At 51.2% G+C, this 19,968-nt stretch overlaps 5 protein-coding genes across 5 annotated transcripts; 3 read left to right on the forward strand and 2 right to left on the reverse strand.

Moving 5' to 3' along the window:
* Positions 1-575: 575 nt before the first annotated feature.
* V8C40DRAFT_20035 (uncharacterized protein) lies at positions 576-2,738 on the reverse strand. Its single transcript, XM_083211970.1, has 2 exons — positions 1,467-2,738; positions 576-1,412 (listed from the first exon to the last, which is right to left on the reverse strand). Exons 1-2 carry the CDS (start codon positions 2,273-2,275, stop codon positions 884-886), a joined length of 1,338 nt encoding a protein of 445 aa, XP_083079696.1. The 5' UTR covers positions 2,276-2,738; the 3' UTR covers positions 576-883.
* A 2,013-nt stretch (positions 2,739-4,751) lies between these two features.
* On the forward strand, positions 4,752-6,862 carry V8C40DRAFT_20050 (major facilitator superfamily domain-containing protein). The gene is made up of 4 exons (XM_083211971.1): positions 4,752-5,114; positions 5,184-5,209; positions 5,293-6,170; positions 6,229-6,862. Exons 1-4 carry the CDS (start codon positions 4,951-4,953, stop codon positions 6,802-6,804), a joined length of 1,644 nt encoding a protein of 547 aa, XP_083079697.1. The 5' UTR covers positions 4,752-4,950; the 3' UTR covers positions 6,805-6,862.
* A 3,061-nt stretch (positions 6,863-9,923) lies between these two features.
* V8C40DRAFT_231442 (DUF1793 domain-containing protein) lies at positions 9,924-13,889 on the forward strand. Its single transcript, XM_083212924.1, has 7 exons — positions 9,924-10,901; positions 10,975-11,270; positions 11,320-11,477; positions 11,530-11,642; positions 11,699-12,451; positions 12,511-12,713; positions 12,791-13,889. Exons 1-7 carry the CDS (start codon positions 10,645-10,647, stop codon positions 13,138-13,140), a joined length of 2,130 nt encoding a protein of 709 aa, XP_083079698.1. The 5' UTR covers positions 9,924-10,644; the 3' UTR covers positions 13,141-13,889.
* A 476-nt stretch (positions 13,890-14,365) lies between these two features.
* V8C40DRAFT_231446 (uncharacterized protein) lies at positions 14,366-16,629 on the forward strand. Its single transcript, XM_083212925.1, has 4 exons — positions 14,366-15,080; positions 15,154-15,448; positions 15,543-15,775; positions 15,857-16,629. Exons 1-4 carry the CDS (start codon positions 14,818-14,820, stop codon positions 16,398-16,400), a joined length of 1,335 nt encoding a protein of 444 aa, XP_083079699.1. The 5' UTR covers positions 14,366-14,817; the 3' UTR covers positions 16,401-16,629.
* Positions 16,529-17,702, reverse strand: V8C40DRAFT_231447 (mitochondrial 54S ribosomal mL58 domain-containing protein). The gene has a single exon (XM_083212926.1). It carries the CDS (start codon positions 17,488-17,490, stop codon positions 16,834-16,836), a length of 657 nt encoding a protein of 218 aa, XP_083079700.1. The 5' UTR covers positions 17,491-17,702; the 3' UTR covers positions 16,529-16,833.
* Positions 17,703-19,968: the final 2,266 nt, after the last annotated feature.

Raw genomic sequence — 19,968 nt, forward strand, 5'->3', positions numbered from 1 at the left:
GATTTTTTTTTAGACCGTTATAACAGCCGTTATATCTTTATTTTAGTACAAGTGGTCCCATTTCCCATATCACGTAGAGGTAGAGGCGAGTTCGTCTAGAGTACAAAAAAGAAAAGGATAGGTGAAATAGGGGAGAACAGAGCGTAAAAGAAAAAAGCAGCGCTTGCGAGAAGGAGATAAAAGAAAACATCATACACAGGATGAATCTCATGCAATCTCCAGATCCATCCCGAAAACAACCTTGTATATATATATAAGTCATTTCCATAGCCTACCCTCCGTCCGAAAGAAGAAAAAAAAAAAGCTGTAAACAGCCAGCCAGCCAGCCCATCCCCTTTAACCAGTCTTTCATATGCAGTTGAGCGTTAAAAACCTAGGATATCATGCATGCCGTATTCGCTCCCGTGCCACCTGCCCCTGATTACCCCGCGAAACGCCATGGGAAAAAAAGAAGAAATAATAATTGTGTATCCCTCAAAGCCACCTCTCCCAAACATAGATAAAAAAAATAATGACAAGGGCTGAAAGTAAAAATAAACACAAAGGGGAGATGAACCGAGAACCAGGAGCTCCTAATATGCGTTCACCATATTGGTGATAGTTGATCTTTTGATCACCCCAAGGCGCAAAATAAGGAGGGGGGTGAAGGAAGCGCTCATAAAGGGGGGAAACAGAGGGGAAACAAGTCTATGGATTATATAATTTTGTCTTTGTGAGGGAGGTGGTATGTGTATATAAAAACAAGAGGAGGGTATTTTGGAGGTAAATAGAAGAGCGGGGAGTGTGTGTGCAAAGTAGCAATTTTCATAGTCGCTTAAGACGGCATACCGCAATCTGGTGTCTCATCCATGTCGGGGAAGCTAAGCTCAGCAGACAGTGGTTCCTAGATCATCTGTGCTGTTGGGGCTCCAAGCCCATGAGGATTGAGGCTGTGGCGTAAGGCGTCTTGCAGCTCTGCAATCTGTGCCATCATGGCTAGAGAGTGTTGTGATTGTTGATCCATCTCGGACTTGAGCTTTTCGTTCTCCTCTCGCACCCGCTTGATTTCGTCTCGAAGGTCGGACAGTTCGTCTATGCCCTGGCTGCTCAGACGGCGTTTGCGCTTCGACCCAGATTTCTCGCTCTCGTCGTCTTCTGGAGAGGCAACAATTTCGATTGGAGATGCAGAGGTGTCCATGTTGGTATGTACTCGTCGAAGATGCTCGTTAAGATTCTCCTGCCGAGAAAAGCCCTTGCCAGTATGTCGCTTGCAGTTGGGGTGGGGGCAGTTGACAGTGTTCTTGGGACCACCGTGCTTCCCATGAACTTCTCGCTCATGTCGGAGAAGGCCGCCGGAATATGTAAATCCTGGTAGGTTTTCGCAACCTTCGGCCGGGCAGCGGTAAGGACGTTCGTGCTTGTCCATATGTTTGCTGTGAGAGTGTTGGTTTGATGCACAAGATCGGGGGACTGGGGAGATGACTTACTTCCATTCGCACTTGCGAGAGAATGCTCGAATATCCTCCTTGCAGTCATCTAGTGGGCAGTGAAACTTGCCATCTGACTTCTTGTGTACCTCACGTTCGGGCTTGGGGATTTGTTTTAGCCGCGATGACGGAGAAGATATGTCACTTCGTGGAGGCTCCTTGTTTTCCGGTATGGGATCTGGGAGTGGTGGCGGCGCATGTAGCGTAACTTGAAGAGGTGATGAGAATTCTGGGGCACCTAGGTCGAGCTGAGACGCTTCCGGAACGACGGCATCGTCGTCTGCCAGAATATCTCTTTCGTCTCCAATGACGCCTCTGTCGTCCGGTAGCAGAGAGGCTTCTGCGGTATAATGGCTGAGGTGCTCGGCAACATCGGAGTCGGTATAACGCTGCTCGGCAACGTGGTCGTGCTCGTCGCCTATGGGGGGATATGCGCCCTCATGGATGAAGGACCGAGGCTCGTATGCGACGCTCATGGTGGCCTGCAAGTCTGAGATGTACCCCAGGCGCAGTTTTGGGTGCTGGCGGCACAAGCCTTTAAGCTGTGCGATGCGCCGGAGCGATGATGAGGTCGAGAGTGGCGCTGCAGTCGAGACGGAAGCAGTCACTGCCCTCGGAGTGCGGCCTCTGGAGCAAAGAGCGGCGGCTGGCCGTTGGCTTGTGATTCCCACGGCCTGTGACGAATTGCTGGGCCGGCTATCGATGCTTGGATTAGTTCGAGGTCGCGCAGAGCGGGATGATGGCCTGAAAATTCTGGTATGAATGTTTTCGACAAGGTTCTCGTCAGCTCCGCTTCCTGACCAGATCATTAGTGGATTAGTCAGGTGAAGATCACGTGATGTGGCGAGGTGCTGGCGTGGCTGGTTTGGTGGCTGTGCCGCGGTTGTGCGTGTACCAGGTTGTGCGCGGACTCCGGGAGGGAACTTGTTCTCGTATGAGTTCGCATGTGCTGCGTAATAATGCTCCGAGTCCTTGTTCTTGTGGGAAAAGCTGCTATTCCTTCAATGTCTTGTGAAATCCAAACGCGCTCTTCCGGGCCCTTAATATGTCCGAGAAGTTCTAGGCAGAACCACCCCTCTGAGGCGTGACTCGACCCGGATCAAAGACTGCCAACCCACCACCGCTTAGACGCATGCCTATCGAATCGATCTCCGTGACTCATTACCGTAGGTGTATTATCTCGTAAAGGTTCATGACACACTCCACCTTGGCACGTGGGGCAAACTACAACGCAAAGCTGCGCCTCCGGCCGTGGTATAAGACAAAGACATAACGGCGTAAGAGCTGTGATGTGCGGTTTGCCAGGCGGCAGCCGAGGCGCTGCTCACTCGAGCATAGCACGTCTGTGAACCTTGTAGCTTGCTGGGAGCTAGGCACAGCTCCCCGACCGGTGAGAGACCAATCTGATGGGAGGGCTGAATGCTTGCCTAGAGTAGCTTAAGGTAACCAGGTAACCAGGTAACCATTCATCTCGCATCGCCTTGCGCATCTCATAGGACCTCAAGGGTGAAACGTAGCCGGTGTCTTTCCTTGGCTAGCCTGTCGACGCGCTAGGCTGAGAGATGGGAGAAGCTGTCGCAAACGAATATTCAGCTTCACGGTGGCTGTCGCCCTAAGCCATAAGACGAAGCTGGTGGGTGGGTGTCAAAGAGCTGTTGGAGCCGAGGATCCCCAAGGCTTATGCAGGACTTTGCGGGTGCGTCTGACGTCCCATGTGCCCCTGGCATGGCCATGTCTACCCGTGACGGAAGAGGTGGCATCCTACTAAGCGGCGGGCGATACCTATTTCTGCACTTTTGATAACGGTCGTGCTTGACTCAAACCATGTCGTACCAAGCAGCCTTGAGAGAAAGTATACGTGATGAGAAATCCAATGGGGGCTGCTGAGAGAGCAATGTGGTGATATGTTCAGTCCTTTGAATGAGACGACACCCCCGCCTCTCATCTCATGGTCACTTGATGCACGAGAAGGAGGTTGTCGGCGATCCGTAAATAGCTCTGTGTCCGCGTAAGGATGGCGGATTTCCGCGTTGGATGCCAACCGGTTGAGAGATTCACACCAGAAGACGTCTTGCGCATGACCTAGGGGGCTTGAGGGAGGACTTGTGTCATGGAGGTCGCCTCATGGACGAGGAGGAGCATCCTAGGCCAATTAATCCAGATGGCGACGTCGAAAGTCCAGCAGGGGACCCAGGCAAACATGGTGGTGCAGATGAGCTGGAGAGACATTTGGCCTGAACCTTGGCCTTAGGCGGACGATTGGGGAATTTATCAGTGTGGGAAAGCAGAGCCGCATGCATGGGAGGGAATAATGAGGCTGTTGAAGCGGGGACTTGAACATCAGGCATTGACGCAGGCGAACCAAAGCACGAGGCTGGCAGGGCAGATGTTGGAGATTGGCGTCAACGCCTGGCATCCTCAGGCAGACAATATGCAGGTGCATGCGGCGGTGGGAGCTGCGACGGTGCTGCAATGCGGTTTACGGGCAAGATTGTCAACAAGCATCGAGTGCTGGGATGAACATTGGGATATTGTAAAGAATGAGAAACTGAGCCATGGCCTAAGTGTTTCTAACCGAATTGTTGAAGCAAAATCTAAGACGGGTGTTGTTGTGGTTACCATGTCAAGCAAGCACGGCTCGGTACATGCAGATCAGCGATGCATGCACGGAGTCACGGGTACCTCACCGAACACATTTAGGCACCAGTTCCAACATAGACCGAATGAACCAAGACACCCAAATCCTACATGCATCTTACTAATGTAATGCATGAAGCAGAGTATACCGAGCGTGATGTTAACCGGCCCTTCAAAAATACCATTACTTATCTTGCTCCATCTGCTCGCCGAAAATTACAGACTTCCAATGCCCTTCACATACTACTAAAATGGAGAGAGCTGTTAGTTAGTGCGAGGACCCGCCTGGACAAGGTCAAAGCGACAGCGAGATCCGACTGCCGAAGCTCAGGAAGCTCCCGTTGGAGCTATGGCAAAAGTACCTCGAGGTAGCAGTAGCTCATGCGCAGCATCTCGGTTATCTCCTTGTAGATCTGTGTGATACAGGATATTCGGATTTCAAAATTTGGGTGAATAACGAGAATCTTCGGCTACAGGTAGTTGGACTAGAAATGTTCAGTTCCAATGCTTTCCATATTACATGATAGTTTCTGTCTTATCGCAATCCGGTCTCGGCCCTTGCATCTGTTGAGCTTAGCCCGCGGCTACCGAGGCGTTAAAAAGTTGGTGGTTAATCGCGGCAGACTGAATCACACAATCAACCTTAAAAAAAGATTCTCCCCCACTTCTCGCTGCTCTTTTCCTCCGTTTTCTCCCTCATCAAGACTCGTGATACTGCCTATCATAAGTTGGGCTTGTGCTTCGAACCTCACATAATCTCATAGTCGAGTCTTTTAATCCCTACGTGCCTTACAGTCGTGCCGGTCGGAATTGCCCTCATCATACGCTTGAAGTGCTTCCTCCCAAGATGGCGTCGCAATCAGCACCGCCTCCTGGCGATTTCAAGCAAGCAACCATGAGCGAAAGCACGGTTCGCTCTCCTTCTGTATCATCTCGCAGTCCTGAAGGCGAGGAAGAGGGCGGTATCCGACCGGCCGACTACGACACAGAAACGGTGGAGAGGGTCTACAAGTATGTACTCGACATAGTTATGGCCATAACCATGTGGATATGTTTTAGCTGACTCTCCATTTCTACTAGGAAAATTGATCTCAGAATTATTCCACGTCAGTACTAAACTTCACTCTTCTGATGTTTCTTCCCTAGCAGCATGGTGGCCCGGAAAGAGCTCAAACTAACTAAACCTTAGCTTTCTGGATCCTGTACTTTCTTTGCTCGGCAATTCGCTCCAACATTGGTATTGCTCAGACGATGAATCGTGACAAGGGCCATGATCTAGAGACTGTCCTCGGGCTCACCCCCAAAGACGTATCTACTGCCCTCGCTCTCTTCTATGTGTCCTACGTCATCTTTGACTTCCCATCAAACCTCATCATGAGCAAGCTCAGCCCTCGAGTGTGGATGGCTAGAATCGTATTTGCTACCGGAGTTGTTGGCTCTTGCTTCGCAGCTGTCCAATCTCCTTGGAGCCTCAAATTTCTACGTTTCCTCCTGGGTTTGGTCATTGCTGGCATGTGGCCGGGCATGGCTTTTTACCTCACGCTGTTCTATCCGCCCTCTCGAACAGCCAAGCGAATTGGCATGTACTTTACTGCCTCCCAAGTGTCCGCTGCTGTGGTTGGTCTTGTATCAGCTGGATTCCAGTTGATGGACGGTGACAGGGGCTTGGTTGGCTTTAGATGGATGTTTCTTGTGTATGGACTTGTTGCTGTTGTCCTGAGCTTTGCGCTTCTCTGGTGGCTTCCTGACCGACCCCTGGCACCAGGACAAGAGCGAAAACGCACTGGTCTTTTCAAATGGCTTCCGGCTACTCCCGAAGTTCTCACCGGCGAAGATGCCAAAGTCCACTACTCTGAACTGAAGCGCGTCTACCATGCTCGTCCATGGGGCCTGAGAGATCTTGGTCTTGTGCTGCTTGATTGGAGGCTATGGCCTTTGTGTCTGATGTACTTTGGAGTTGTTGGAGTCGGAATAGGCACTCAGCTCTACGGTTCAGTCATCATTGCTGCGATCCAGCCAGAGGCGAGTGATATAGTGGTCAGCTTGCTTTTTGCTCCTATCTGGATTGTGAGTCTCCCCCTCCTTTGGCCTCGTAAAGTCAAGGTTCTAACTGGGCATACTACAGATGGACCTCATTGCCATTCTCCTGGTGACACCTGTTTCCGATCGCTTTCATCGCTTCAGGCCATTCTTCTTTTCTGCAGCCGTCTGCATTCAGATTGCGGGCCTACTGACGACCACTTTTGCTCTTGAAAATGGCTGGGCCCGGTACGGTGGTCTCTTGATGGTGGGCTTCGGACTGGGGCCAACTGTCCCCATTTGCATGACTTGGACCTCGGAAATCTTTCAGCGCCGACATGGTGAAGTTGGTGTGGCAGCTGCCACAGCTCTGGTATCCGGTCTTGGAAACTTGGGGAGTGTCACCACCACATACGCCCTGTACTCTGGCTGGCCAGAGGATTCTAAGCCGGGACCTCACCAGTTCCGTAAGAGTAACCTCACAATGATCGGAATTCTCTGTCTTAGCATTCTTAGCTCCGGGGTCATGCTGGTATTGCTCAAGGTCGTCGGCAATCCTCCGAGCTCCAAGCTCCACGATAACGACTCAGCCAGCGACTTCGAGGATGGCGCAGCAAGACGGGAGGCCACGCAACGCGGATTCGGGAAATTCTCTCGACGAGCCCAACACCAAGAGATCTAAAGTCTCGATTGTGAGGCGTCTCAATTAAGGCAGCATCACCAGCCACGACTTGGCCTTCAACAACAGCTTGGCAATGACGTCTTCACAGCTCACCCTTTCATTCACAAATGGGCAATTCAACCTGTCATTCTTATTATGCTTATTCCAAGGGCGGCGTATGCTCTGCCGCCATCTTGGATAATCCTCTCATTACTTTGATACTTCTGCGGCCGCCGTGGCGGTTCTTTCTTGTGGTCCAGCTCACTCCACACCTGCGGTCGCCACCCATGGTCCGTTGCCTCCGGTAACAACCCAAGACTGGCTCCCTCAATGTGGCAGTGCTGCACCATCAATTCCGAAAAGAATTGCGCAGAGGACTTGGAAAAAGCCTGGCTGTGACAATGCTGTCGCGCTATCACTCCAAGTTCATTTCCAAGCGCCCTCGCAATACACTCCGGCCTTTAACCTATCCATGCGGTAACTCTCTACCTCATGGACATTGGATGACTTTTTGTTTTGTTTTTCCGGTTATATTTTTTATGATACCCCATCAGCGTTTATACCCGCTGTCTAACGAGTGGAACATGTGAGTAACGATAATTCTCGACAGCGAAAGTGCTATTACGCCATCGCTGGGACGGCGTGTTTGGACCGAGACTCAAGATCCGGCGACAATGCTGGTGCGCTATCGTCGGAGAGTCTCGTGGGCGTTTTTATTTATGTGTGTGTTTTATATATAAAGGCTCTAGATGCGCTGTTTCATTGAATAATGAAATATCATAGACGATAGCTTTAATAACAGCTATTAGAGGCAGTGGTTGTGTGAATCTGGTCTGCTTTATCGCTGTTCTAAATTTGTGATTCTAGAACATCATGGTGAAAACATCATCTCCTTGTCTCAGTTGAACAATCATCCCTTCATGTTCTAGGGCGTCGGTTCACCGTTTTATTTCCAAGGGTGGAAAGAGAAGGGAGGCCGCAAGCACGAGATCACTATCGTTGATTAGTATGGTGTACAAGTACGCGATTACTATGCCACCATATGAAGAAGTACGAGATGTAAGGAGGAGAACATGGGATACCAAGTTCATAACAAAAGCCCTTGCAGATGAAACCTATGTAGGGGAACAGCGGTTCCATGTCTCACCGTGTAAGACTTTGAGCCTCTAAAAATATATGCCTTTGTATCTTGATCATTCATTGTACTGCGAAACCGTGTCCAGCGAGAGTCCGTTAGTAATGGAAATGCCTACTCAGCATCCCAAATCGCGAGTGATACCGAATACTAGACGAATGTAGTTTTACCGGTAGGTAACTGCATTCCCTTCCAAGCTGCACTGGGCCTGTCGAATCTCCCAGAGATGTCTAGATGCAAGGGCCACCACATTTTCGATATCGAGTTAATGCACTGGACCACCCGAGTGTTACCTGAGAGCCATGCGGTTCCGATTCTCCAGCTCGTACGACTCCAGCTTGTACGAGGTAGGGCAGCGCAGCCATCGCGATGATAATCAGGTCACACGCATGCCAAAGAAGTCAGTTGAGCTTCCTTTGTGCGAGGCATTGACTTCTGGTTTTGTATTTATGCTGTAGCATTTGTGAGCATCGTCGTGCTACTTGCCTGTACTAAATGGTTGGTTGAAAGATGGCGAGTACGAGGTAGCTGTAAGTATCCATATTTGAACAAACATGCTGCAGGCTGCCAGAAGATACGACGGGTAACTGACTCTCTAGAAACCGGTTTGTCTAATACTTTTTATAGTAGTGGGCATGTCTTTGGATCTAAAAGACTCGGCCAACAAGTACAGCCAATTCCATGCTACATCGAAATCCGACTCACGGGTAAGGCGTTTGGAGCTCTGGTGCGTATGTCTACTAATAACAATCCGAAAGACCCCGTGATTCAACTGTTCCTATCCGTGGCGATGTTGCATTCGACAGCACGAGACGTCTCTTGAACAACAGCTAGTTAATCTAAATAGGCTGCATGCTCTAGATCTGCGTTGGACAACAATCTACAGTACAGAAATCGCAGTGGGGAAGTCTGGACTCTGGGGCCTGAGATCCCATGATGCGGAGCAGAGCGGGGAGCGCTAAAGCCCTTTGTTAGAGAGGCCGTCTAAGACACATGAAGCTCACCTTGCTCAAAGGGCGGAGATAAGAAAGCGTCTGGGAAAAGGGCAGAGCGGCCGATGCAGGGACTTCTTTGTACTCGTAGAAGAAGAAATTTTAATTACCTGAGACAGTGACACAAAGTTGCCATCTGTCTTGGCTGCGGAGGAGTGATTCTTCCGTTGCCCGTACCTGCCTCTATGTGTCTTGGGTGACTTGACTTCATCTCACGGCTGCTGAGCCTCTAAAAGAACATACACTTGACACAGTATCTTTACTCCTACATAGGTATCAATAAACAAGAATTCTTAGATGCACCACACACGAGCCGTCAAACCTGACGCCACGTCTCCAAGGGAGAAAAAAAGAATCGGGTGCGAATCTGTAAGTTGCCATCGCAATGGCCTTCTGTGTCCCCTGGGGAAGCCGCCTGATCTGACCCCTACCAGTGCTTTTGCCCGCAGTAGCGCCTAAGACACACGCCCTGGCTCTGGTTACCTCGATGCGATGCGATGTGATCGGTAGCTACGGAGCAAAGGTGCGGGAAACTGGGGTTGGCTCCGCTAAAGCCCCAGCGTGAGACAGATCTAATTGAGGGGCGCTTTGGCACCGCTGCTAGTATGCGTGGTCTCTCTCTATGAACGTGTCTAGGTGACTCAAGGTGCCTTGTTCCGAGATATCTCTTCTAACCGCATCAAAGGCTGGATACATGAAGCAAGTATAGCCTACCTACCTCCTATGCAGCATACCGGGCCGCCTTTCTGGTGCTGCCGTCACTGTTTACAGTATATGATTGTGGAATCTACCGACACTGAACTGACATGCCACCTCCGCCGTCCAGGGCACAGCTAGCTGAGGGGCTAGTCACCGGATTTATCCACTTCGAAGACGACGGAACGTTGGGTAGCGAGCTCTCCTCACTAGCAGCCCGCCTACATCTTGGCAGTTCTGCGAGAGCTTTGGATGCGGATGGGATCCACGTCTCATGACCCCAGGTTCCGAACCGAAAACTGCCGTCTAAACGCTGATGTCGTTGTATGACATGACATCAACTCTATCCCCGCCCTCCCTATTATGCTGCTTGCATGAACATCTTCACTTATTTCACTCAGGTCAGCGCGGCGTGTAATCCGGAGCGAAATTTCTATACGCGCATGTAAGTTGAGCCAAGCCAGAGTATCCATCACGCGCATTCTCCAGTTGCTACACCTCATTTCCCAAGTCGAGCCAAGACCTAGTTTCTCCCTGCCTTACTCACGGCAGGGTTAATTACACAGTTCCAGCTAGTCAGTCGCTTGTATTTGTTGTGATAATTGACCATATATCGCGATTAGAAGCGGAGTCCAGGCGCATCTCCATATTTGATTGGTGTTTTTGCCAAGGCTACACAGCGCAGCAAGCCTCGCATCTGCGAGGTTACAGTCGGCCGCTTCCCACCACTCTCACGAGGTATAGCCAGCGGTCATTTCAAGAGACCGTGTGGTGGTATGTCACATATTTTAGAGTTAATTGCAACCTTATACATGGAAAGACGTTCCTAGAACACCTCTAGACCTCAGTGCCGTGGTCATTCACTTGGAGTCGCGTTTTGGCTGAGCTCAAACCATCCATACCGTCATAGGATCAACAAAGGCCCACCCGATCTGTCTCTCCTCCCTTCTTACGGCGCAAGCGTCTCTCCCGGTTTCATTATAAAACGCAGATAAAATTCCCGGTTTATTGTTTTCTATTTTATATACCCCCCTGTCTATGGTTTCTTCCCCTCTTTTGAACTCCGGTCGACGTTATACCTGCGGCTTGCATTGGACCATGAAGCTCTTACGAGTCGCTGCGGCGGCCTTGGTGGCTCTTATTGGGCACGCAGCAGCCGTTTCAACCTTTGAGCCGGCAAGGCCTCCTGCAGCTCCTTTGGCTGTCCGAGCGCCTTATCTCAATGTCTGGCTCAATGGTCAAACCAATGGGCAGTCAAGTGGTTACCTCGCCGGTCAATGGCCTCGATATTGGACGTATGTATACCCGTTTCAAACTGACCTTTGTCAAATCGAAAGAACTTTATGGGATACTAAGCCGCTATAATAGACAAGGAATTCAGGCATGGCAAGGTTTTATCAGAGTAGACGGCAAGACCTACAACTGGATGGGCGGGGCTCCTGGAGCAGACAATGTCGACCAGCAGTCGCTCAAATACACATCAACTAGGACAATATTTACCATGAATGTGGGAGGGCAGGTCCAAATGATTGCCGAATTCTTCTCTCCGGTATTCCCAGACGACTTGAGGAGACAATCTATTCCGTTTTCATACCTGAGAATCTCAACCGCGTCTCTGGACGGGCGTTCGCATTCTGTCCAAATCTACGCTGATGTATCAGGGGGTAAGTCACTATAGCTTGAAACGCAAGGGCATGGCTAACTGGTCGACAGAATGGGCATCTGGTGATAGCTCACAAACCATCCAATGGGAGCACCAAGCGGGCAGTGGGATACGTTCTCATAAATTTTATCGCCAAAACCAAGAGGCGTTCAAAGAGGCCAATGACCAGGCATCGTGGGGCAACTGGTATTGGTCCACTGGCGACATTGTAAGCCTAACGCGACATGTCTCATGAATGAAACGCTGACTTCAATTTTTAGAGAGGCGTGACCTATCAGATTGGTCAAGACACAGTTGTCCGCGGCCAGTTCCTGTCCAATGGCACGCTTACCGGCCATATCGACACGGATTATCGCGCAGTGAATGATCGATGGTGAGTTAAATTGCTCTGACAAGATGGCCGTAAGATTACTTACATCAATGTTATAGGCCCGTCTTTGCCTTTGCACGCGATCTAGGTGCAGTTGGAAAAAGTGGCTCTGCATCTACTCTTTTTACCATTGGTATTGCCCAAGATGATGCCATCTTATTCCAGGGACAAGGCAACTCTCCTGAACAGGTTCCCTCACTCTGGACCAATTATTTTGACGAAGAAGACCTTGCGCCATTCTTCTACAAGGACTATACCTACGCCAGCCAGTATGCTGCCAACTTGGACAACAAGATTGCGCGGGATTCTATCGCGGCTGGCGGCCAAGATTACCTTACGATTACAAGTCTCGCGGTCCGGCAAGCCTTTGGCGCCCTCCAATATACGGGCACTCCGGACAAAGTCAGAGTCTTTCTAAAGGAAATCAGCTCCAACAGTGACATCCAGACAGTGGACGTCATCTTCCCTACGTGGCCCATCATGTTGTACCTCGATCCCAATCTCATCAAATATACTCTCGCGCCCCTCCTCGAGAATCAAGAAAGTGGCCACTACCCAAACAAGTATGCGATCCACGACCTGGGCAGGTTTCCACAGGCCTTGGGATATCCTCAGGGAAATGACGAAGCAATGCCCTTGGAAGAATGTGGCAACATGATTATCATGATGCTATCTTATGCCCAGAAAACGGGAGATGTCAACTATCTCAGACAACACTGGGTTCTAATGGCGCAATGGGCAGAGTATCTCATTGAAGATGCAAAGATTCCAGCAAACCAGCTGTCAACCGATGATTTCGCCGGCCATCTTGCGTGAGTGTTTCCCCCATTGCTATCGCCGATTGGCTGCGTGCTTACATCAAACATAACAGGAACCAAACGAATCTTGCCATCAAAGGCATAATTGCCTTGGAAGCCATGTCTCGCATTGCTACCCTGACCGGTCATGATTTCTTGTCCTCAAACTACTCGAGCATTGCCAAGGATTATCTAGGCTTCTGGTCTCGCCATGGCGTCAACCGTGCATCTGTTCCTAATCACAGCGTGCTCCAGTATGATTCGGCTTCCACGTACGGTGAGTTTTTACAGTTCCCCAATTGAACCCTTGAACTGGCTGCGAACCATTGCTGACGAACCATTGCAATGTACAAGGCCTTCTGTACAACCTGTACCCCGACAAGGCTCTTGGGCTCAAGTTCATTCCCCAGTCCGTCTACGACATGCAGAGTGATTTTTACCAGACAAAGGCCAACAAATACGGCGTCATTCTCGACACACGCGGCACGCTAACCAAGACTGACTGGGAGATGTTTGCAGCAGCAGTGGCTGGGCCCAAGACAAAGGCCATGTTCATCTCCTTGATTGCCAAGTGGATCAACGAGACGCCGACGTGGCGGGCTTTTACCGATCTGTATGACACGAACACGGGAGGATATCCCGGAAACCAGTTTACCGCCCGGCCGGTTGTGGGCGGTGTATTTGCTGTGTTGGCGTTGCAATGAGGGTTAGCGAGGTGAGGTCATGGGCACAGCAGATTTTTTTTTTCTCTTCCCTTTTTCCATTTTTTCTCCCATACCCGTCCCTATCCGTTCAGTTGTGTTTTTACCCCTTGATTTTTCAGGCAGGGTGCCACTGGTCTGCAGTAGCGTCGCAGTTTGAAGGTAGTGGGCACTTTGTACCAGCTGATTATCCACATTTTGATCTGGCACGAACATACATACTGTAGAGTAGGAATGCGTCTGTACCCCAGTACCTATTAGCTGATGATGATGGCCATACCATTAATGAGAGAGCATTGAAACGAGGCATTGTCATCCTGCATTGCATCGTTGCCGGCATCATGCCATTGAGGGGTAACAACCTCATCCTGTTCGCTGCCGAGGCCACGTGAAGCAACTAGACGCTGTCAAGACACCAGGGAAGCGACGTGGACAAGTGAAGCAAGGGCAATTAAACGGGAGAGAGTGGCATTTCGCCATATTGTCGGTGAGGCAGGGGGCTGTTGCGAGTGGTTGGAGAAGTTGATGAGCGTGTGCCTGGTGATCGATCGCGCCCAATGGGGAGGCGATTGCATCTGCATGCCAGCGAGGGGCTGCATGAGGCATGTCCATGTGTCTGTCTCAGGCTCTGCAGAGGGACAGGGACACGGGGGCACGGAGGATTACGAGGTACTGGATGGAGAAGGATTCTAGGCGCCTTGAAGAAGAGAGTGAAAGGGGGGCGTGATGTGATCGATCCATGCTTGTTGGGGGCATAAGTTGAGCTTCCATGCTTGGGTCTACAGTAGCACCGTCTTACTGTACTGTTGATGATACTTGCTCGTGCTGAGGCCTAATAATATCCGTGTATTACATCAGGCACAAGTTCTGCTGGGTATTTCGATACGAGATGTAAGTACAGATACATGCCCATACATAACGAGCTACCAATCCAATTCTCGTCGTCATCTTAGTAGTAACAATGAATAAAGAAAACTCGGCCCTGATCACGTTATGATGCAACGGTGATGATGAATCGCTGCTAAACCACAACACCAGCAGCCGGGCTGGCGATGGAGAATGCGGGGAGCGGGTTCCGAGCAGCGCAGTGCCCCAACGCCCCTCTGAGGCGGCATTAGTAGGGCAGCTAGGGAGAGAGCCAGGGCGGGCTAACAGGGCCTTTAGCGGCTGAGTTTGTGCCCCCCATCCCTAACATCCCCTAAACCTCACCCGACCTCACCTTTGCACACCTCCCGGATGGCGGAACCACAAGAACCGGCCGACCGCCCTTTACCGTTCCAGTTCCAATCCCTCCCAGGTACAAGTACTCGGGCGCCTCTGTGCCTTTATTCCTCTTACATGCCCACCTGACACTTTGTTGGACTCGCAATCCTAGCAATCGCCTCTTCTTCTTTTCGATGGGCTCCCTTACGATGGCTTCGTCGACAATTGCTGTCGTCTTATGTTAATCTCCTCATAATTGCGCCTCTGCTTTTTGTTTTTCTTCTTCTTCGTTGTTGTCCGTGCGTACTCGTACTCTTGTTGCTCTTCTTTCAACACACACCCCCCCTGTCTCGCCAATCCCGCCCATTTTTACCTTTAGTTTCTTCTGTTGGAGAGTCATTCAAAAGAGGGTTTCTCTCGGCTTCCCGAGCTCGGAGACCGCCGGATTGTCGCGATTTGTGCTGTTGCTCCTACAGCATGGCTCGCTTTGTCGATCTGGACGAGGAGGACAGCCAGGCGCAGCCAATGGCCGCCTGGCACGACGCGGGCAGGCCTCTCGCGTTGGGTGACAACGGGGCCGCCGTCATGGTGGTTGGCGATGGGATTCCTCCCGCACGCCGCTTCCCTAGCAGGAAGAGCACCATGACGGAGAAACTGCAGCAAGAAAACGCTTCTGCGTCTGGAGAGGGAAAGGAGTTGATGGCTCACAGTGCCATGGGAGAGGCATTCCAGTGCTATCCGTATGCAATTCATCCCCTTCTTACACGCTCTGCAAAGAAAACAAGACTAACGTTGGGGTTTGTTGCACTTCAGCATCGTCTTTGGCATTGTGTCCCACATCGACCTCAACACTCTCGACGCATTGGCCCGCTCGTGCCGCGTTATTCACGATGGCTTGATCCAATACCGAGCGAGTCTCATGGGCGCGACGCTGCGCTGCTCCAAGGAGGCTGTGCCGGTCGACCCAGAGCAGACGCTGCGATACCGCGCGAGAGCGAGTGATTGGAATTATGGCATGGAGGATAGTCGCAACTACAATGGGAAAGCGGGCAGCTGCGCTCGCGACCTGGTGACTGAGTGTAGAAGATGCGCCGACATCATTTGCAGGGTGAGTTGCTGTCCCTTGTCAATCTTTTGTCGTCGATGACGCATACGACAAAGACCGTCTTCCATCTAAAGCGGCTGCTAACACTGAACGTTAGAATTGTGCTATTAAGCCCCCTCTTATGACGGCTCTGCGCGAGCGACACCGTCGTCTGTGTGTCACTTGCGCAAAAGCTCCCATTGCGGCGCTCGCATCGCCGGCGCTGGATATATCTTTGCCTCTCACCTCTGAAGCTGTACAACGTGCAGTCTGTCAGTGCGACACTGAGGGCGTCTGGCTGTGTCAGCCTTGCGGTCATAGCATCCGCAATGCAGATCACGACTATAAAGGGTATGTTTTTGTCTCGACTATATCTTTTTGGCTTTGTCCAAGGTGGCTGCAATTTGAAGCTAACGCGACTCGTCATAATAGTATCTGGCGCTGGCGCACCAAGTACGGAGGCTTCACAGGTATCGGAGACGGCGATCGCGGCGTAATCTGCGGCCGCGAAGAAGCCTGTCTTGCTGCTCGTGAAAAGGAGCAGGAAATCGACTGCGATGCCGAGGATGCCCGGGGTAGCACCTTAGCTCCGTGGTCGACCGGGTCCTCCTCCGGCACCCCGAGCCCGGGCCCACAACACACCGGCACCCCCCCTGGTGGCGGTTCCGGGTTCCCATTTCCCACCAACGGCACCGTCGAATCCATCATTGAGGAGATGCGCCATCAGCGTACGCCCTCGCCGCAGCTGGGACCTGGTTACGAGAGACACGAAATCGAAGGCATTGGCGGCATCGTCAAGCGCAAGCTCGTCCGCATGGTGCGGGTGGGGGCTTGCGTGCCCGAATGGGAAGACGAAAAGAACAGCAGCAATAAGATTCTGGCCCGCGAAGTGAATGGCGCTGCACGAAGCTGGTGCGGCTGGTGTTGGCGAGTCATTCCTGGAGACAAAGACAAGCGGCAATGTGCAAAAAGCTAAAGGCATGAGGGTACAATAAAGTACAACCAAGGATTCAAGGTACTAGACGGTTGGATATGGTTCATTCTTTTTTATGGGTGATGATGATGGTCTTTTATTTTATTTTTTCCTTACATCGACTGTATAAAGGCGTTTCATCTGGCATGATTTATATAGCAATTGCTTTTCGGTTGAGCACTCTGCCCAACACTAATGGCGGCGTCACAATAGAGAAAGGATCTCTCACTCACTCAACTGAATTTGCCTGCATCATGAATGTGTATCTTGGTCATGAAGTCTCATCTTAAGTTTTGTATATCGTACACCACGCTGAGTCCAATGCCCAATTCCTCTTTATACTCATGCTCATCTCAGCATGACATCTTTTCAACACCCCATGCGACCCAAAGTTGTGTATCTCCATTGGTCAAATTTTATACAGACATCCAGCCATCTATAACTCGCCCCGATACAGCATCTCAGCTCTCCTCTTCCTATCCTCCCTCGCCGCCGTCTTCTTCGGCCCCCACCTTTCCATCTTCCTCTCCAACTTGCCCTTCAACCACTGCAAATGCTCCGGCGGCGCCGGCGCAGCCATCTGCACAAAGACAGTCGAGCACTCAAACTTGCGAGCGAGCTTCTGCACGCTCCACGTCAGGGGATCTTCGTTGCGCAGGCGGCGCATCTCCTCGATGTGCTCCTTTGTCAGGTTATATTTGGGCTGGCGGCGCTTGTAGCGCATTTCAGGTGGCAGTTCGCCGTTTGTCTGTGAGTATGCCGTGGGGTTGCTTGCGGTGCTGCGAAGGCGCGTGATGGCGAGGCGGCGCGGGTCGTTGCGCGGGAGGAAGATGAAGGGCGTGTGAGAAGGCGAGGCCTCTGACGCGGGAGGGTTGTAGATGATGGAGTCGGCGGCGGGGAATTCGGTGGTGCGGGAGGGTAGGAAGGAGTCGTGGGGGGAAATCTTGAGGGCTCGCTTGGTGCGGGCGGTGGTTTTGTGGCCGCGGGAGGAGGTGAGCGGGAGGGATACGACAGCTGCTCTGGAGGAGGCGGAGAGGCAGTGGAGGGGAGTGAGCAGCTGGGAAGCTGGCCGGAGGAGAGATCGGAGATCCATGATGTTTTGGTGTGTGGTGTTGAGACTTTGTGTGTGCGGTGCGGGGGGAGATGCCACCAATGGCGCTTCGAATTGGCCGATGAAGCACGAGGCTTTTGGGATTTTGAGATTGAAGACAATCTCTGGGGGATTGGATTGATCGGACAGCAGCGGGATTGGTGGCTGCGTGGCTGCCCCGTGGTATCAAATATCGACTGATTGCTTGTCGTGCTCCACGGTTTTGGGTATCTAAGTGAAGGTTTTTGCAAACGGACGATGTATGGTTACGTAAGCTGTGCTTAGGTAATACAGTCGAATTGAGTTGCCTGTCACGTGGGGCCTTGATGTTCATTCTCAATGATATAGGTACCTAGGTACATAAGCTACGAAGAGATGTATAATTGAAAGTTCGTCTTAGATCTACAGCATGCTTGATAATAACTTGATAATTACTACTAAAATGCAGGCATTTTCATTTGAAACTTGTCGTTGTAAAGGCATAATGTTGGGATGATACACGACATTTTTAGAAACGTGAGCTTCATTGATCTGCAGTTGGCTTACTAAGACCTCCTTGAAGATCACCGACTGGCTTTACGGATAGAGTCTAAACATCAAATCATCTGAACAATCTCGACGAATCTAGACTACAGGCATGTGCTATCGTTTCGAAGCGTTCTGACAGATGAGGATGTCAGGCGCATGTGCAACAACCCAGCAAAAGAGCTCCCTTGTTTGGAAACGGCCGGGATATCGATAGTCTATGGGTGCTCCAGTCAGCACGCTCCACGATGCTCATTCTTACTCACCACGGACCGGACCAGCCAAAACTAGCTGTCGGGGACCTTGCATAGTGCCATGTGACGTCGGCAGCCTCAGCGGATGCTAGTGGCATCATCTCAGCAAGGTACTTTTTTCTTTTCCCCTTCTCTTTTTCTGTTCTGCTTTTGGAGGCCGTCGGCCGCAGCTGGTCGAGATGACTGCTCAGAGGCGGCTTTGTATGGATCCCGTCTCCCGACATGCAACGGAAGCGAAAAGAAATCACTCAGAGTCAAATCAATCTTTGACCACTCTAGCGTCGTTCGACAAAGGATGTGCAGCGCGCGAATGGCAGGGAAGCAATTGAATCACGATAGGAACTAAATTGTCTCTGATACGTGATCACCATCGGCGACCTTGAAAACCCGTAGTCGCTGGTACTCGTACACGTACGACCAAAGCAGGCGACGCATGATGCGCAATGCTGGGCCAGGGTTTCGTAGCAGTAGCAGCGCCCTTGTCTCGCCTTGCTCACTTACAAACTCCCTTGAGATGATGCTAGCTATCGACCCGATCACCGTTGCGGCGTAGTTTCTTTTAGTGTGCAACCAATTACGCGGGAACTTTGCCTTGGTGCTAAGCTTGGTGGCTTCGGGCTGGCACGTTGGTTCAGTTGAGGGGCAGACATCACGAGGACCGAAAAAAAGAGGGAAAAGAAAAACAAGCTCAGTTTGCAATGCGCATAATGGGCTGCAATGCGTATCCGGCCGGCTGGAGCAGATGGAGTCCGAGGTCTATTTTTTGCTTTTCTGAATTTGTTCTGGTCTTTTCGAGTGGATGGTGCCGTGATGATGGACGTCTCTGAATGACATGCTTGGATTGTCGTCGTTGGAGAGGCCATGTGAGTCGCAAGGATCGATATTCTCGTTTCGAGAAGCACCTTAAACATTGGCTAGCCCCAAGAGAGGTGCAATCAATTAGACGAGGTATTCAATACCAGGCAGAAGAATACTTAAAAGCGTATCCCTCATTCACACGGGACGCAAAAGAGGGGGCCGATGAGGCTGAACCATGAGCTTGGTGTAAGTCGTGGTAGACAAAAAGTCTCAATACCACCGTGCATCTCGTCAAGACGCCAGTTCCCTGGAGATTGAGGTAGCACCAGAACGGGCGATATGGGAACCCCCAAAAGATGGGGGTTGAAGAAAAACGAGATGATGAAATGAAAGACAAGTCGATAGAATCAAGAGTGAATCACATGGTAACACTCGTGGGAGCCTAGCGAGCCAAAGTGAGGCCGAAAATGGCACAGATGTGCGAAGGTGGTCTGCATTCAGCAACCGGTCCATTTCCCTGCTGCCACGTCTGAGCCCGACTTAATATAATCTGGATAAGTGAGCGCGCGGATCAATGCGCGAAAAAAAGCCAATGGCCTGTGATTGCAAGAAATCGGCGGGTGCGGGAGCTCCTCGCATCAACCGAACTGGTGTCATTGTGCATTGCCGGCGGCATCATATTGATCCAATGTTTCTTGTGGTGGTACTCCGTGGCACTTTGGGGCTTTTCAGGTACCGGCCCAGCGCAGGTACACGAGAGGTACAAGCGGGACAGCAAGCTGGGCGAACTTGGAGCAGCAACATGAGCAAGTTGGACGCACCAAAAAGGACTCCTGTGCCGCAGAGGGTGCGGTACCGGGTACTCACCGCAACCTTGGCAGCTTGGTGGGCGCGGCGCCGGGGA

The sequence above is a fragment of the Trichoderma camerunense genome (genome assembly GCF_050948025.1).
Source record: "Trichoderma camerunense strain CBS 138272 chromosome Unknown V8C40scaffold_1, whole genome shotgun sequence".
NCBI lineage: Eukaryota > Fungi > Ascomycota > Sordariomycetes > Hypocreales > Hypocreaceae > Trichoderma > Trichoderma camerunense.

Coding starts and splice junctions, on each gene's coding strand:
- V8C40DRAFT_231442 (XM_083212924.1), top strand. CDS start 10,645: ATGGTTTCTTCCCCTCTTTTGAACTCCGGTCGACGTTATACCTGCGGC. Junction 11,271..11,319: donor CTACGCTGATGTATCAGGGG/GTAAGTCACTAT, acceptor ACTGGTCGACAG/AATGGGCATCTGGTGATAGC. Junction 11,478..11,529: donor ATTGGTCCACTGGCGACATT/GTAAGCCTAACG, acceptor TTCAATTTTTAG/AGAGGCGTGACCTATCAGAT.
- V8C40DRAFT_20035 (XM_083211970.1), bottom strand. CDS start 2,275: ATGATCTGGTCAGGAAGCGGAGCTGACGAGAACCTTGTCGAAAACATT. Junction 1,413..1,466: donor TCTCGCAAGTGCGAATGGAA/GTAAGTCATCTC, acceptor ACACTCTCACAG/CAAACATATGGACAAGCACG.
- V8C40DRAFT_231447 (XM_083212926.1), bottom strand. CDS start 17,490: ATGGATCTCCGATCTCTCCTCCGGCCAGCTTCCCAGCTGCTCACTCCC.
- V8C40DRAFT_20050 (XM_083211971.1), top strand. CDS start 4,951: ATGGCGTCGCAATCAGCACCGCCTCCTGGCGATTTCAAGCAAGCAACC. Junction 5,210..5,292: donor TGATCTCAGAATTATTCCAC/GTCAGTACTAAA, acceptor ACTAAACCTTAG/CTTTCTGGATCCTGTACTTT. Junction 6,171..6,228: donor TTTTTGCTCCTATCTGGATT/GTGAGTCTCCCC, acceptor GGCATACTACAG/ATGGACCTCATTGCCATTCT.
- V8C40DRAFT_231446 (XM_083212925.1), top strand. CDS start 14,818: ATGGCTCGCTTTGTCGATCTGGACGAGGAGGACAGCCAGGCGCAGCCA. Junction 15,081..15,153: donor GAGGCATTCCAGTGCTATCC/GTATGCAATTCA, acceptor GTTGCACTTCAG/CATCGTCTTTGGCATTGTGT. Junction 15,449..15,542: donor GCGCCGACATCATTTGCAGG/GTGAGTTGCTGT, acceptor ACTGAACGTTAG/AATTGTGCTATTAAGCCCCC.